At 42.7% G+C, this 14158-nt stretch overlaps 1 protein-coding gene across 2 annotated transcripts in view; it reads left to right on the top strand.

Moving 5' to 3' along the window:
* Stx17 (syntaxin 17) overlaps positions 1–13955 on the top strand; it is a 60609-nt gene extending 46654 nt beyond the window's left edge. For both annotated transcript variants that reach the window (XM_052714965.1, XM_052714966.1), the window contains exons 5-8: positions 332–447; positions 525–575; positions 8350–8436; positions 9167–13955. In XM_052714965.1, coding sequence (XP_052570925.1) covers positions 332–447; positions 525–575; positions 8350–8436; positions 9167–9406 — 494 coding nt within the window. In that variant the 3' untranslated portion in view covers positions 9407–13955. The remainder of the gene's footprint in view (positions 1–331; positions 448–524; positions 576–8349; positions 8437–9166) is intronic.
* The last annotated feature ends 203 nt before the right edge of the window (positions 13956–14158 follow it).

Raw genomic sequence — 14158 nt, 5'->3', positions numbered from 1 at the left:
TTTAGCAGCAGAACATGTTAGATTGGTGCTGCTGCTGTGTCTTAGGAATGCTGACCAAGTGGAGTGGCTCCCATTGCTACCTCCTCCACCTCTAACCCTTGCCACTCAGTTGCATGAAGAGCATGTATAGGTCTTGCTTGGTGCCTTTCCATTAACTCACTTAGAGAACAGGCTGCCCAGGGGTACATAATGCTGTTTTTATATTCTGAGTCATTTACTTTCAGCCTGAAGGGCGGAATTCTAAGTATTCTGTACAACAGTTGTCTTTGGAGCCAGTTTGTGCTCTAGCCTCTCTGAGAAGCAAGCTCTAACCAGGCCTGTATCTGTCCAGGAGCACTCCACGTTTCCGAGGCTGAAGCTACTTCTCAGAGTCTGACTCAGATATATGCCTTGCCTGAAATTCCTCGAGACCAAAATGCTGCTGAGTCCTGGGATAACTTAGAAGCGGTATGTTAAATGGATTTTCTTTTTGGTAACTGAGAGATGTAAAAGTAAGTAATTCCTCCCTCTTTCTCTTTTTAAAGGACTTAATTGAACTTAGCCATCTGGTCACTGATTTCTCCCTCCTAGTGAATGTAAGTATGTAACCGAGGCTCCAAACGGATCTGTCACTGTCTTTTTGGTTAGAATTTTAATAGAAGTCACATGTTTTTAAAATATTTGTTTTTATTTTATGTGTATGACTATTTTGCCTACATGTATGAATGTGCAATACCTGTGTGTTTGATGCCTACAGGCCAGAAGAGGGCATTGGATGCCATGAAACTGGAGTTACAGATGGTTTTGAGCTACTATATGGGTGCTAGGAACCAAACTTGGGTCCAATGCAAGAGCAGCAAGTGCTCTTAACTACTGAGCCTAGATTGCAATTTAAAAAATGGTATTGAACTGTAAATGTGGTCCCTAAATTCTAGAGCAATTTAGTAAATATTATGTAAAAATATTGTAGATTCTCAGCATTGGAGGTCTTACAAGGTTGCATAAAGACATAAATCAAGCCTACTTTCTGCCTGTGGGGATTCCACAGAAGGAAGAGGCAGGCTGGGATTCTCAAGCATGATAACTAAATGCAATCTAAGGTATAGAGAGAAGCCTCATCAGTTCCAAGAAGAATCATGTATTCCAGGGAGGGAGGCATGGTTTATGAGACAACAGCATTAAAGCTGTGTTAAGCTAATGTTAACGTGAGCCTTGAAGAATGAGTAAATGCTCAGAGGGCCTCAAGGGATGCACTTCAGAATAGGTGAACTAGGACAAGACATGGTGAGCTCTATGGACTGTCAAAGAGTACTAAGTGTACCTATTATCCAGAGCCTGCAGTACCAGGGGCAAGCAAGGATTGATGAGGACCAGCTTGTGCTGGTATGAATTTTGGGTTGCTTTGTGAGCCTGAAGGAGCCAGTACAGATGTGTGATCAAGCTAAAGTCCTGCAGTCCAGTTTGCTTTAGGAAGACTGTTATAATGATGACGAGGAGGTCATGGGGAGGGTGACTAACTAGGAACCAGTTGCAAGAACTTAACCTGTAGGTAGAGTAGTAACATTTACCTATATAATGTAAAGGAATGCTCAGAAGACTTTTTGAGGATCAACCTGGAGGAAGGTAAAGTCAAAACCAGGAAACTTTAAGGCCTGGATGAATCTGTTGTCATAGCTTAGTGAGCACATTATGGTTTTGGTAGGTAGGAAAGATAGATTTTTCTAAACTGTTTGTTTGTTTGTTTGTTTGTTTTCCCTTGGGAATTATAAAAAGGTACGGTGTGTGAACACATGTGCGGATACCTGTTTGCATGGGTGCAAAGCAGTTTCTGCTTGTGCTCTGGCTAGGTTAGTTCCCTGTTCTTGATCAGGCCGTGAATGGCAACCCAGCTTCTCTGGGTCGTGGCTTCCCTAAGGCCTGGCTTTGAGGTGGGAACTCCTAGAGCTAGCTCCTCAGAGCTGGAATGGGGAAGGACTCCAGAGCTTGGTAATCTAGCCTGTACTTTGCCCAAGCTTCTCAGACCACTGACCTTCTGTCTCTTTAACAGTTATGGATGCTCAGCCATTCTTTTGAAAGTTGTTGGAGAGGGTAGAAGCTCTTCCTTGTGTAACTTCTGTCATGTAATTTCTTTTGGGCACATTTGTCCTCTAGAGCCACCTGTGGAAGAGTTTGTCTTCTTTCATTATAGAGGGTTTCAAGGTTTTGAGAGAAATGTTCTTGTTTCTTTGACCTACCCAAACACATTTTCACTTCTTAGAAACTTTCTCCATTTGTAGCTCTCCTGTACCAATGAGTTCTAGACCATCTGGTATTAGCCTGTTCTTCTTATGTTCTAGCTTATGGATATTTTCTTGAATGGTAATGACTAAAATTGAAAGCAGTAAATTGTTTGAATTATTTCTGATGCCTCTAAGTCAAAAGAAGAAAATATTAGAAGTCTCTAGACCAGCTGTCTTTATGACCTGTTATTATTTTAACAATGGTAGGGAATGATACAAGAGTCTCCAAACACATGTGTTGTTTAAAATCAAGATCTATCCAGTTATTGTAATTACTAATCTCCCACTCTAATGCAGTTCATAAAGTCTTCATATGCATGGTTACATAAATATATGCACTCACCAAAGCCATCAATCTGCACACTTAAATGTGTTTCAATACAAGTATACATCACTAAAGTTGATTTAAAAAAACAGACTAAAGATATACTTAGCTCTCCTCAAGACAAATGCATTTCTCTTCCGGTGGGTAGGCATTTGAAAGAAAATAAAGTTTGTGGAGAATTGGCAGTTGTGTGTTCAGTTATGTTATAGAGTAAGCAGGTTGAAACACCAGTCTAAGAAGCACTTATACAGGAAGGTTCTGGCCACACTCACAGCTCCATACAAATGTCCTAGTTATAATCGGCTCTGCAAGGACATGAGGCACAATGCTGTTTGGCAGAAGCTCAAAGAGAGCCTTGACTGTTATTCCTAGGATGATTGAGTTCTTATGACACATGGCCAAGGATTCACAGAAGCTCCATTTAGGTACAGAGTAAGCAAGGAACGCAGGAGTGACCACATCCTCTGCTGTTGTCACATGGATGTTATTGTATCTGGGCAGCCATGCAGTCAAGGAACTGTCTCTGTATGCACATCTGTGCTACACTCAGAAGGCTGATAATGCCTCTACGTTGTGAATGAAATGCCCCAAAGGTGTATACTTGGAAGTCATTAGAATATTAGTTGTATACATAGTTTACTTTAAAACAGGATTCACAAAGATAATGAGAGATGACAATATGGCCCAGTAGCTCTTAAGTGTATTAATATCTACAGGCCCCTGCTCTGTTTGTACAAGTGCCCCTTTCTTGTGACCTGATCCATTTCTTTCTAGTCAAGAAGAATTTAAAGAACTCTGAGCCAAAAGTTGGACAACATGCTATGCTTACTGCTGGGTCTGTTTTGATTTCTGTCTTCTACCTTTTTCTCTGTGGCTTTTGGAATCCAATTTTGTTCTGGATGCATTAGAATAGGCTGCAGTGGATTCAGTTAGATTTATCCATGCATGGCCTCTGTGAGCTTTAGCATGTTATTTGACAGCAGGTTCTGCAAACCTGATGAGAGGACTACTTCAGACAGCATCCTTCATCCTCTGCCCCCTCTGCGTCAGACAGCATCCTTCATCCTCTGCCCGCTCTACGTCAGACAGTATCCTTCATCCTCTGCCCCCTCTGCTTCAGCTGTTCTGTAGCCATCTTTACATTACCTCTTACCTTTGCCATCAGTGTCCTTCAGTCCCCCCACTGCAGTGTTCCTGCTTCTCCACCCTGCTTATTGCCTTTGCTAGGCCAAAATAACCATTCTCTGCCTGTGTGGCACATCTCTAGTTCTTTCTGGGCTTTTCTGTTGGTGTGATTGCATATGATTAAGGCTGGACCTTAGGGAGGAAGAAAGGGAACTAGCCACAGTTTGGGCTTTGTCGTAAACTCACAGCTCTCTAATTGTAGAGTCTTATTAGCACACTAATAAGACTATACAACAACCTCTCCAGGGAAGAGCTTTGTTGTTGTTGTAAATTGATTTGAGGGTGAATTTGTTGCATGAACTATTATTTTTGATATGATAACATGAACTATTATTTCATGTTGGGTTGACAAGTGCCCACAGCAAGCATTTAAGGGAAAAAATAATTCCTCATTAGTTTTTAATTCATCTACCCAAGTTGCATTCTTCTCAATAAGTATTAACTTAATAATTCACATTTTCTCCTGAATCTTAGGTGCCCCTATAACTGTTTATACAGATTTAACTATTTTCAGGCCAATAGGGCAACCTAATTGAATAGTCCTTAAAGTGTGCCTTACAAATGACTTAGTTCATTGTTAAAGGAATGCTGAGAACACTTCTAAGTGCCAAAGAGTAAAATGCAAGGCTGGGTATGAGGGTTGAAGACTGTCCAGTGTGAGAAATCTGGGTAGATGAAGACAGAATCAGAAGCAAACAGGGAAAGTAAGTAGATAGAAGCAGAGGCCCTGAGCCACCACTGTTGGGAGAAGCTTGGTTTCGCAGACTGTGGTAATGTTATATATGTGCAGCTTGGTCCAGCATACAGAGCTAAGAACTTGGCTCTAAATGCAGTGTAGTTAGGCATTCTCCTGATTGTGATTGACAGCTAACTACAATCATTGTGGATATCATCAAGTCCTTCTTATGCATGAAGTAGAATCTAAAGATATAGACAGTTGGGGGATTGAAGCCAAACTAAAGGAAGAAGCAGCTAGGTCTGTATAATTGAGAGATATCTGTTGATCCCAGGGTAGGGCTTTCTGCCCTCTGGCTTCTCCTATCCCATGTCTAAACAAGCTTCCCAAGGTCTGTAGTACCTACGGATGTGGGCTACAACCACAGGACAGATGGACTCATTTTGGGCTGGTAGTTGCACTGATCAATGCATTACAGTTGAAATAATGAGTAATCATAGGGTAGGCATTTTCCTGGTAGTCTTTTCTCCAATTATTCCAAAGGATTTTTGTAGGGAAAATTTAGTTATCTTAATATTCTACTTTAAACTTAAAAAAGTCATTGTGATGGTTTGAATGAGAAGGGCCCCAGTAGGCTCATTTATTTGAATGTTTAGTTACCAGAGAGTAGAACTCTTTGAAAGGATTAGAAGGTATGGCCTTGTTGGAGGAAGTTTGTCACTGGGGCTGGGCTTTAAGGTGTCAAAGGCCCATGCCAGGCCCATTCTCTGTCTCTTGATCTACTGATCAGGATGTAGCTCTTAGCTACTTCTCCAGCACCATGGGTGCCACTAAGGTCCTGTCACTGTGCTCCTTGCCGTGATGATGGCGGACTAAGCCCCTGAAACTGTAAGCAAGTCCCCAGTTAAATACTTTCCTGTATAAGAGTTGCCTTGGTCATGGGGTCTCTTCACAGCAACAGAACAGTTACTAAGACAGCCATAGTGTTGCAGTATCCTAAGTTTTAGGAAGGGGCACAGAAAATATATCTTCCTGAGGTCTGTGATCTCTTGGAGTGTGGACATAGCGATAGCCCTAGCCAACTCCTCCCACAGGGAGAGGAGCTCGTTACCCTCTACCTTAGCCTGTAAAGATGGAAAGTTGGTGACAGGCTTTTACTGCAGTGGCTCCTCTGCCAGCACAGATTGTTTGAGGCAAGAGTGGAGGCAAACAGAAGTACTGTCAGGAATATAGGCAAGTAGGATATTACTGGAGCTGGCACTTGTTTCTGTGGCTAAGAAGAAAGCTGACCGAAAGGAGCTTTGCTGTTGTAAAAATGAAAATCCAGGAGGAGACCTGTTATCTGAGAATACCATCACTAGGAACAAGCTCACTAAATTGTTTTGCTGGAAAGATGAGAGTTAGCACTTCTTTGGGAAAACCAGGATGAGTGTTTCTGTTTTCCCATTGTGCTTTGCAGACATCTCATTGTATCCTCCTTTTAACACAATGAAGTAGAAATACCCTTACTCTCATATAGCAGATGAGAGTACTTGGCCCAAGAACATACCAGGGCAGTACTGGGATTTGAACACAGAATATCCTCTCCTAGTTTTTGTGCCAGTCTTATCATGGACAATAGTGACCTTCAAAGTGTGTGAAATGAGAGGCTGCAAAGATGACTCAGCACTTAAGAGCATTCACTGCTCTTGCAGAGGACCTGAGTTCGGTCCCCAGCACCCAAAGCAGGTGGCTCACAACCTCCTATAACTCCAGCTCCAAGAGATCTGATACTCACTAATGTAGTGCGTGCGTGTGTGCGTGCGTGCGTGCGCACGTGTGTACTACACACACACACACACACACACACACACACACACACACACACACACACACACACCTTCTCAGACTGTATTTCAGGACTGTCAGCCTGTGGCAGAGCCTGTTGCATGAATCCTAAATGGTCTTATAATAAAAACCCAGAGCTAAACTCAGGGTGAAAGCTGAAAGATCAGAGAAACAGAGCAGCCACAGCTACCACCTCTTACCTCACCAACTCCTCAGCCTGACAGAGCCTCTGCAAGGATGCAAATTCCTGTCTCCTCCCGCCTTATATTCCTTTCTTTGCCCAGCCATATCACTTCCTGTCTCAGTCTTCCTAGTGCTAGGATTAAAGGTGTGTGACCCCAAGTGCTGGAATTAAAGGTGTGTGGCACCACTGCCTGGCTGTTTCTCTTTTAGACGGGATTAATCTCTTGTAGCCCAGTGTAGCCTTGAATTCACAGAAATCCAGACAGATCTCTGCCTCTACCTCCCGAGTGCTAGGATTAAAAGTGTGCCCCCACTGCCTGCCCTCTGTGGCTAACTCTGTGGCTGGCTCTGTCCTCTGACCTTCAGGCAAGCTTTATTTCTTAGATTACAAATATATCACCGCTAGGCCTCAGCAATTTGTTTCCAGAAACTTTGTAGGTGATCTAGTTTGTACTCAAGTTTGAGAGCCTTGGTTACACTTGTGTGACAGATTCAAAAGAAAATTGAAAAAAAGACTACTTTAGGAATTGTTAGGGATGTCAAGATGGTGGTGGAGAATCCTGGAATGAAGGGCCACCACAAAAGGCCTGGCAAGGAAAGACTATCAATAATGCTAATAGGAAACAGCTGGGGGCTTGTGAGCTGGGTTGCGCTTATGTTCTCACATGAAATGCTGATTGGAATTGGAAGCTTTAGTTACATGCGCCTCAGTCTAAATAGGTTTAGCGTAGAAGACAGTTGAATCACTGTATAAGGGGCATTATGTGAAATGAAAGAGAAGTTCTTCTATGTTTTTCTGCAAAGAAGTGAAAGAAATTGCCTGTGCCCTGATGGTCATAGTGATCACATGGGTTTCTACATTGGTTAGGACCTATCCTACTTCACCACCAACATGGTCGTATATTATGGTATATAACTATCTATCTAATAACTAACTATATATAATGTATATATACACACATCTATATGGGTACACATATATACCTACAAAAAACTAAATAAAGTTGATCTTAATGAGATCCTGGTTCCAGGGTAAGGACAGAGTGCTTGTGCCTGAGGTGTCAGAACAGAGCTCAGTAGCCACTCGTGAGTGACACTGAGGTGTCAGAGCAGAGCTCAGTAGCCACTCGTGACACTGAGGTGGTTTCACACGTTAGAGAGGAGATGGCAGTCTCCAGCTCCACCATTCATCCATCAGGGATCCCCGGAGTCACGATCCCTGCTGCTGCTGCTGCTGCGTCACAACAGGTGTTGCTGTTTGGGGTAGACTACTATATTAATATTGTTGATCTGAACTGTCCTAATTTGGACTATATAGTGTGGGGTAAAAAGGTGTAAAACTCAAGACAACAGATTCTTTCATTTCTCCCCATTGCACATCCAAAGTGCAAAGATTTCATGCTGGATTACACCGCATTGTAGTCCCATTCAGACAAAAGAACAATTTTTATTTGTTAGATCAGTGACATTTTACTGTAAATTTGATTTAAAGAAAATCTCCAAAGAAGGTAAGTTATGGACTTTGTTTGAATTTGTTTTCCTTTTTTTGCTATCAAACCCAACATGACATGTAAATGCTTATTTTAATTTTTTTTCCTCCTACAAAGTAGGTTCATTTGGAGAATAATATGTTTGTATGTTTGAATGAATTCTAGTGTGAGGTGCTTTTTGCTATGAAGGTACCACCCTTTTATTACCCAATCATTAAGTCCCCCTCTTTTTTCGTGAAAGTGAATTTGTACTTTCTACATGGTTTATCAGATGCTATTAATGAACCACTATTAAGACTGCAAGGCTGCAGTACCCCGGGCCTGATTACAGGAATTAAAATAGTGTGTGTTGGCTTCCCACTGCTCCCCAGCAGGACCGCTCACTCATAATTCCTTTGCATCCAGTCTCAGCAGGAGAAGATTGACAGCATTGCAGACCATGTCAACAGTGCTGCTGTGAATGTTGAAGAGGGAACCAGAAACTTGGGGAAGGTAAGATTCTGCTCCTGCTGACAAATCAATGGTACTCTGGCTCCCAGGAATCTCCAGTATTAACCCAATTGATCCGCTCTCTTCAGTGCTGAGGGAACCAGCAATTAAGGAAATAAGGAAGAAATGACACATAGGTAGTGTAAGAAATCAATGGCTGTAATATTCTACTCCCAGATTCATTCTGTCATGAGAGATTTTTTTTTTCCCCAAAGAGAATGAACTGTGGTCTCACTCTAGGGCATTTAGTTGTTGTGAAGGAATATCTGCGGAGGCCTAGGGAGAAGAGAGAGCAGTCCATTAATCCAGGCAGAGCAGAAGTGAGACTGCAGCAGCAGCACTCAGGAGTGTGACCATCTCTTATCCGTATGATGTGATTTTCAGCCCAGGTGCCTAGTGTAGAATAACTCCTGTGCTAAATCAAAGCTTTGGTGGGAGCCCGTGGCTGCTGAAACTGTTTAAATAAGCCAGCCAGATAGTGGATTGATTGTTTTGCAAGTAAAATCAATTTGTAGCTGTCCATTCTGGAGCAACCTCCCTTTGTTCTGTGGTCTGGAGCAATGGCAGTACCTGTGGAATACTTTCACACACACATTCCCAAGAATAATCTCTGAGGTTAATTATGAACCCAGAGTTAAAGAGGCATTGCCAGGAGTAATGAGAGGAAAACGCACATCACCACAGGCAGATTTTCTCAACTCAATTTCTAAATTGAATTTTTTTTCTTTTACAGGCTGCAAAGTACAAGCTGGCAGCCCTGCCTGTGGCAGGTGCACTCATCGGAGGAGTGGTGGGGGGTCCCATCGGCCTCCTCGCAGGCTTCAAAGTGGCAGGAATTGCAGCTGCACTTGGTGGTGGGGTATTGGGCTTCACAGGTGGAAAATTGATACAAAGAAGGAAACAGAAAATGATGGAGAAGCTCACTTCCAGCTGTCCAGATCTCCCTAGCCAAAGTGACAAAAAATGCAGTTAAAGCCCACACTTCCAGCTGGTGCCAATGCATCCATCCTAAGGAGCACCTTGCTGCTGTTGAATGCTCAGCTGTTGGAACACAGTATTGGGGAGTGGCTCTTCATGTCCATGTGGTACTGAACCACCATAACCGGATGTATTTGTTTGCTGGCTGTTAATGGAGATGTTAGAGGAGCCTGGGCTTGAGAGTATGTGATGTCTATCGGGTCAGTTTAAAGACTGCCAAAGAGAAAATGTTCTGCCTGGAAATGTGAAAACTGAACCTCTAACTCTAAGGATCTAAGATGTGTGAAATGTGTCGGGCACACGAGGGTCAGTGTGTGTGTAGATTATTTCCCCTACAGAGAAGGAACGGAATGTGAGTTCTGGAGTCTTTCTGTCAGATAGGGATGTTGCTGCTACCAAGGGGCCCGGGTGAACTACTTCTGTGCTTGGATCCATCTATGTTTTCTGGTGAAGGAAACTAACACTATAAAATGGACAGAGATGCCCACTTTCTCTTGACAATCTCTTCATTGTGACATGGGTGACATCTTTTCTGAAATCTTCCCTGCCTTTCCAGCTAAGGTGCACAGAAGCTCGTGTGCTGGATCTGCTGACCCAGCCACAAACCCACTTGCAGCTGGTGATTCTGAAGCAGGTGATTCTGAAGGTTCTCTGCTTCTGGGGTGAATTCTACCATCTTGTGAGGATTTTTCTCATAATCTGCCTTTTTATACCATTTCCCATCTCTAGTTACCCCTACCTGTAATCTCTTAAGTTGAAAAACAAAAATTTAAACATTCCCAACATTTTTTGGGCAAAGGGGAGTACAAGGTCACATCATGGGGCACTTTAGAACTTGAAGGGGCTGACATACCTGCCTCGAGGGGTCTGGCCCTCAGTCTTGTAGCGAGGTTGAGAAGGAGCTTTCTACCTCACTTCTGTTACCACTGCTGCCCTTTCTCAGGCTCTTTCCTGTCCTTCAGTTTTCTCTGCCACTCTCCCAGTGTTCACACATAACTTCTCTCATGTTCTAAACGGCCAAGATTCAGACCCAGTGAAAGATCTGTGGTGCTAACCCAACAGATAACATGGGCAGCGGCCACAGGCCAGTCCAGCTCCATGTCTGTCTCAAACATAAAGGTTTGAAATTTAGAGAAAAGGAATTTAAGACTGCAGGCAGCCTCACCCTGCATCCTAACTCATCCTATCAGGAAGGAGCCACTGGCCGCCTTATTCTTCAATCTCCCCTGAGGAGAAAGCACAGTCAGCCAGGAGCATGGGTTCAAGGACCAAAGGGTTTATTCTTTTTTTTTTTTTTTTTTTTTTTTTTTGGTTTTTCGAGACAGGGTTTCTCTGTGTAGTTTTGCGCCTTTCCTGGGACTCACTTGGTAGCCCAGGCTGGCCTCGAACTCACAGAGATCCGCCTGGCTCTGCCTCCCGAGTGCTGGGATTAAAGGCGTGCGCCATCACCGCCCGGCGGGTTTATTCTTTTAAGAGCTGTGTTGAGTCAGGCCGTGGTGGTGCACGCCTTTAATCCCAGCACTCGGGAGGCAAGGGCAGGCAGATCTCTTTGAGTTCAAGGCCAGCCTGGTCTACAGAGTGAATTCCAGGACAGGCCTCAAAGCTACAGAGAAACCATCTCAAAAAACAAAAACAAAAACAAAAACAAAAAAGTGTTGTTGATGTTTGACCTCTATTGATTGATTGATTGCTACTTTTCCTTCTGTGTTGCAAGATCTTTCCCTTTGATGCTTTTGAGTCTTACTGATGCATTCATTCCTATGGAACGAAGCACTACATCATATTAAACTATTAGGAGGTATCAAGTATTTGTTATCTGCTGACTTAAGACTTTAATATCCCCCTCCCCCAAAAAAGGAAGTACTTGAGTGTCAGATTCTGAGTCACTGACACTGGGAACTAAGTATTTGGAGTAATGTTTTTAACTTCATCCTTTGTTCTCTGTTTCTTGCTGCTCCTTTAAGGTGGGCATGTCAAACCTGAGCAGGAGGCAGAACTCATCCAGATTTTATTTAAAACAAGATGCTTTTTAAATTTTGTTTTTCAAGATGGTTTCTCCTATGTTAGCCCTGGCTGTCTTGGAACTCACTCTATAGATCAGGTTGGCCTTGAACTCAGAGATGCACCTGCCTATGCCTTGGAGGGCTGGGATTAAAGGCACACGTTGCCACCGCCTGACTAAAACAAGATTCTGGAACCTCCATCACGGGTAATTCTGATATAGCCAGTCCAGCCTGCTTCGCTGGAATTATAAGAATAGCAATGTTGTTTCATTGTTTAATCTCCCACGTTCACCTCATCTTCCTCATGGCTTAGTACTCATCCCGCCAGTCCCCAGAGGGCCACTCAGTCAATGTGCCATAAGAGCCACAGCACAAAGGACCCAGAAGAGCCAGGATGAGGCTTGCATTTGAAACCCACGTCTTCGGGACTTTGCACTTTTACTGAGCCAATGTGGGAACTGTTGACATGATCATGAACTGTCAGTACTGGGCTTTTGACTCTAGCCGTCTAAATGCTTAAGGAAGTTCCAGTCTTCTTAAATTTTTATACTTTAAAGTTACTTAGAAATTGTACCTCATTTCCCTACAATTGAACCTAATAGCTAACTTTTTGTGGAAATTGCTTAGAAGTGTTTAATCAACTATAAATGATATAAAGTACTTAAAAGTATAAATTAGTCAATATGACACAGAAGTGATCTTAAAATTGGACTTAATATGCCCCATAGTGTCAAGTTAAATTTATCTTCTCTATGATTTATGTCTTATTTTTATTTCAACCAGTTAAAAAGGACCACTTTAATTAAGCTCATAAAAATTGTTAAGACTCATTTCAGTAATGGCAGCACTTCTAAAGACTTTTTGATGTTACAATCGGAGAATTTCTCTGAAATTTTGGTGTAACACGCAGTAAAAAAAAAATATTAAAATTGAACATATATACATGAAAAATGTTTATCATTATGTGCAATACATTTCGATGTTTTGTTTTTCAACATACTAATTTCAATCTACTAAACCAATTGCTACCTGCAGTTTTCAGAAAACATCCTTCCCTACAGAAGAACTGGTGTTTCCCAAGCAGTTAGCCAGGCACTTTACCAGGCATTTATGGAGAGGGTAACTGGGCCTCAGAGGAATTGAGTAACGTGTAGAGTCATTCAATTCCAGAGGAAGCTAGGATGGGACCGGGTGTGTGTTGATGCTCAGTCTCTCTTAGTTATGCTCTGCCACCTCTCCTGAAGCCTACAAGGCCAGCTGTGAACAACCCATGCTGGTCATTTGCTTCTTTGTCTTCTGGTGCCTCATCAGGTGTCCACAGCCTGCTTTTAATTGTGGCCATGGCAGGACACAGCCCTGTACTGTTCCTCAAGTATAAAATGAAGAGCGCCACTATCCTGCCCCACCCTCTACACTGGTTTCTATCATAGATTATGATCATTGTTTAACGTGTTTTATATAATTAAAAACAATCATTAGTACTTTTTTTTAAGACAAATCTCTCATAGCTTTTAGAATAAATTAATCATCACCCTTTACATGATGCCCCTGGGAAGCCATGCACACACGGTAGGGTGCTGGGGACACTTAGGCTGTTTCTGAACATCTGGGAAGCCATGCACACATAGTAGGGTGCTGGGGACACTTAGGCTGTTTCTGAACATCTGCTTTTGGATTTGCCACCAAAGAATTGCACATCAAATAAGAAAAACCACAGGCCATTTCCCATACCTTTGTGACCTGCTCTTTTCCCATCTCAATTTTGTGTCTTCTGTTGGCTTAACTATCCTACCTCGCACACAGAAGCCAGGGACCTAACATGCCTAGAAAGTGAGCATGCTGAAGCTGCCTAGAACTGGCCATACTTCTAGAGCAGGGCCTGGGGTTACCCTGAAACTCCTGCATGGCCACAAATGTCCTTCTGTCTGTCTGCCTTCCATGCTCTATGTTTTCTGCAGCGTGAGAACAGGATGCTCATAACACCCAATGTTCACAAGGTGGCTTGAAATAGAACTACAGATATCTAGCACACAATATTCCAGTAAAAGCCCAGAAGCCAAACCATCCTTTGACTAGCTAGTGACAAAGGCATTTCTCAAAAGAGCCCCAGAAGCCCTTCACTGAGAGCACATGGACTCTGGATAGAGGAGGGAAAGCCTGAGGTAAGGTCCTCCATGTACACACAATGCTTTCTCACCACAGACTAGAATGTGGCTGTGGTTCTCAGGTGGTTACAGAGATCTGATGATGTTCCCAAGTAGTTGGAGGTCTAACAAGGCCAGGGTGCTTCCTCTCTGATCCAGTCATCAAACACATTCATACTGTTTGTGTATGGAGTTTTGTTGTTTTTGTTTTCTGAAATAGGTTTTACTGGTAGCCCAGGCTGGCTTTGAACTTGCAATCCTCCCACTGCCATTTCCCAAGTGTTGAGATTATAAGCATCCAACTCTGTTTTATAACTGTTACTAACGCCCATGTTTCTAGCAAATGGTTCTATTTGGGTTCATCAGTTTGACACCCTTACACACACACACACACACACACACACACACACACACACACACACACACACACAAAATTCTTGAGTGTTATAAATAATAGTAAAAGAGTTTTGTATCTACATTGCTACCTTCAAAGAAATTAATTTGTGACAAAAACACATCTGTGCAATATTAACCAAACAAATATATTGAAATAAAAACATAAGAAGTGCCCAAGATCACAAAGCTACTTTGTGTAAGGTC

Source organism: Peromyscus californicus, unplaced genomic scaffold, assembly GCF_007827085.1.
Source record: "Peromyscus californicus insignis strain IS unplaced genomic scaffold, ASM782708v3 Scaffold_5__1_contigs__length_169319896, whole genome shotgun sequence".
Taxonomy (NCBI): domain Eukaryota; kingdom Metazoa; phylum Chordata; class Mammalia; order Rodentia; family Cricetidae; genus Peromyscus; species Peromyscus californicus.
The sequence above is the reverse complement of the archived record's forward strand: the minus strand, read 5'-3'. Positions and strand labels throughout refer to the sequence as shown.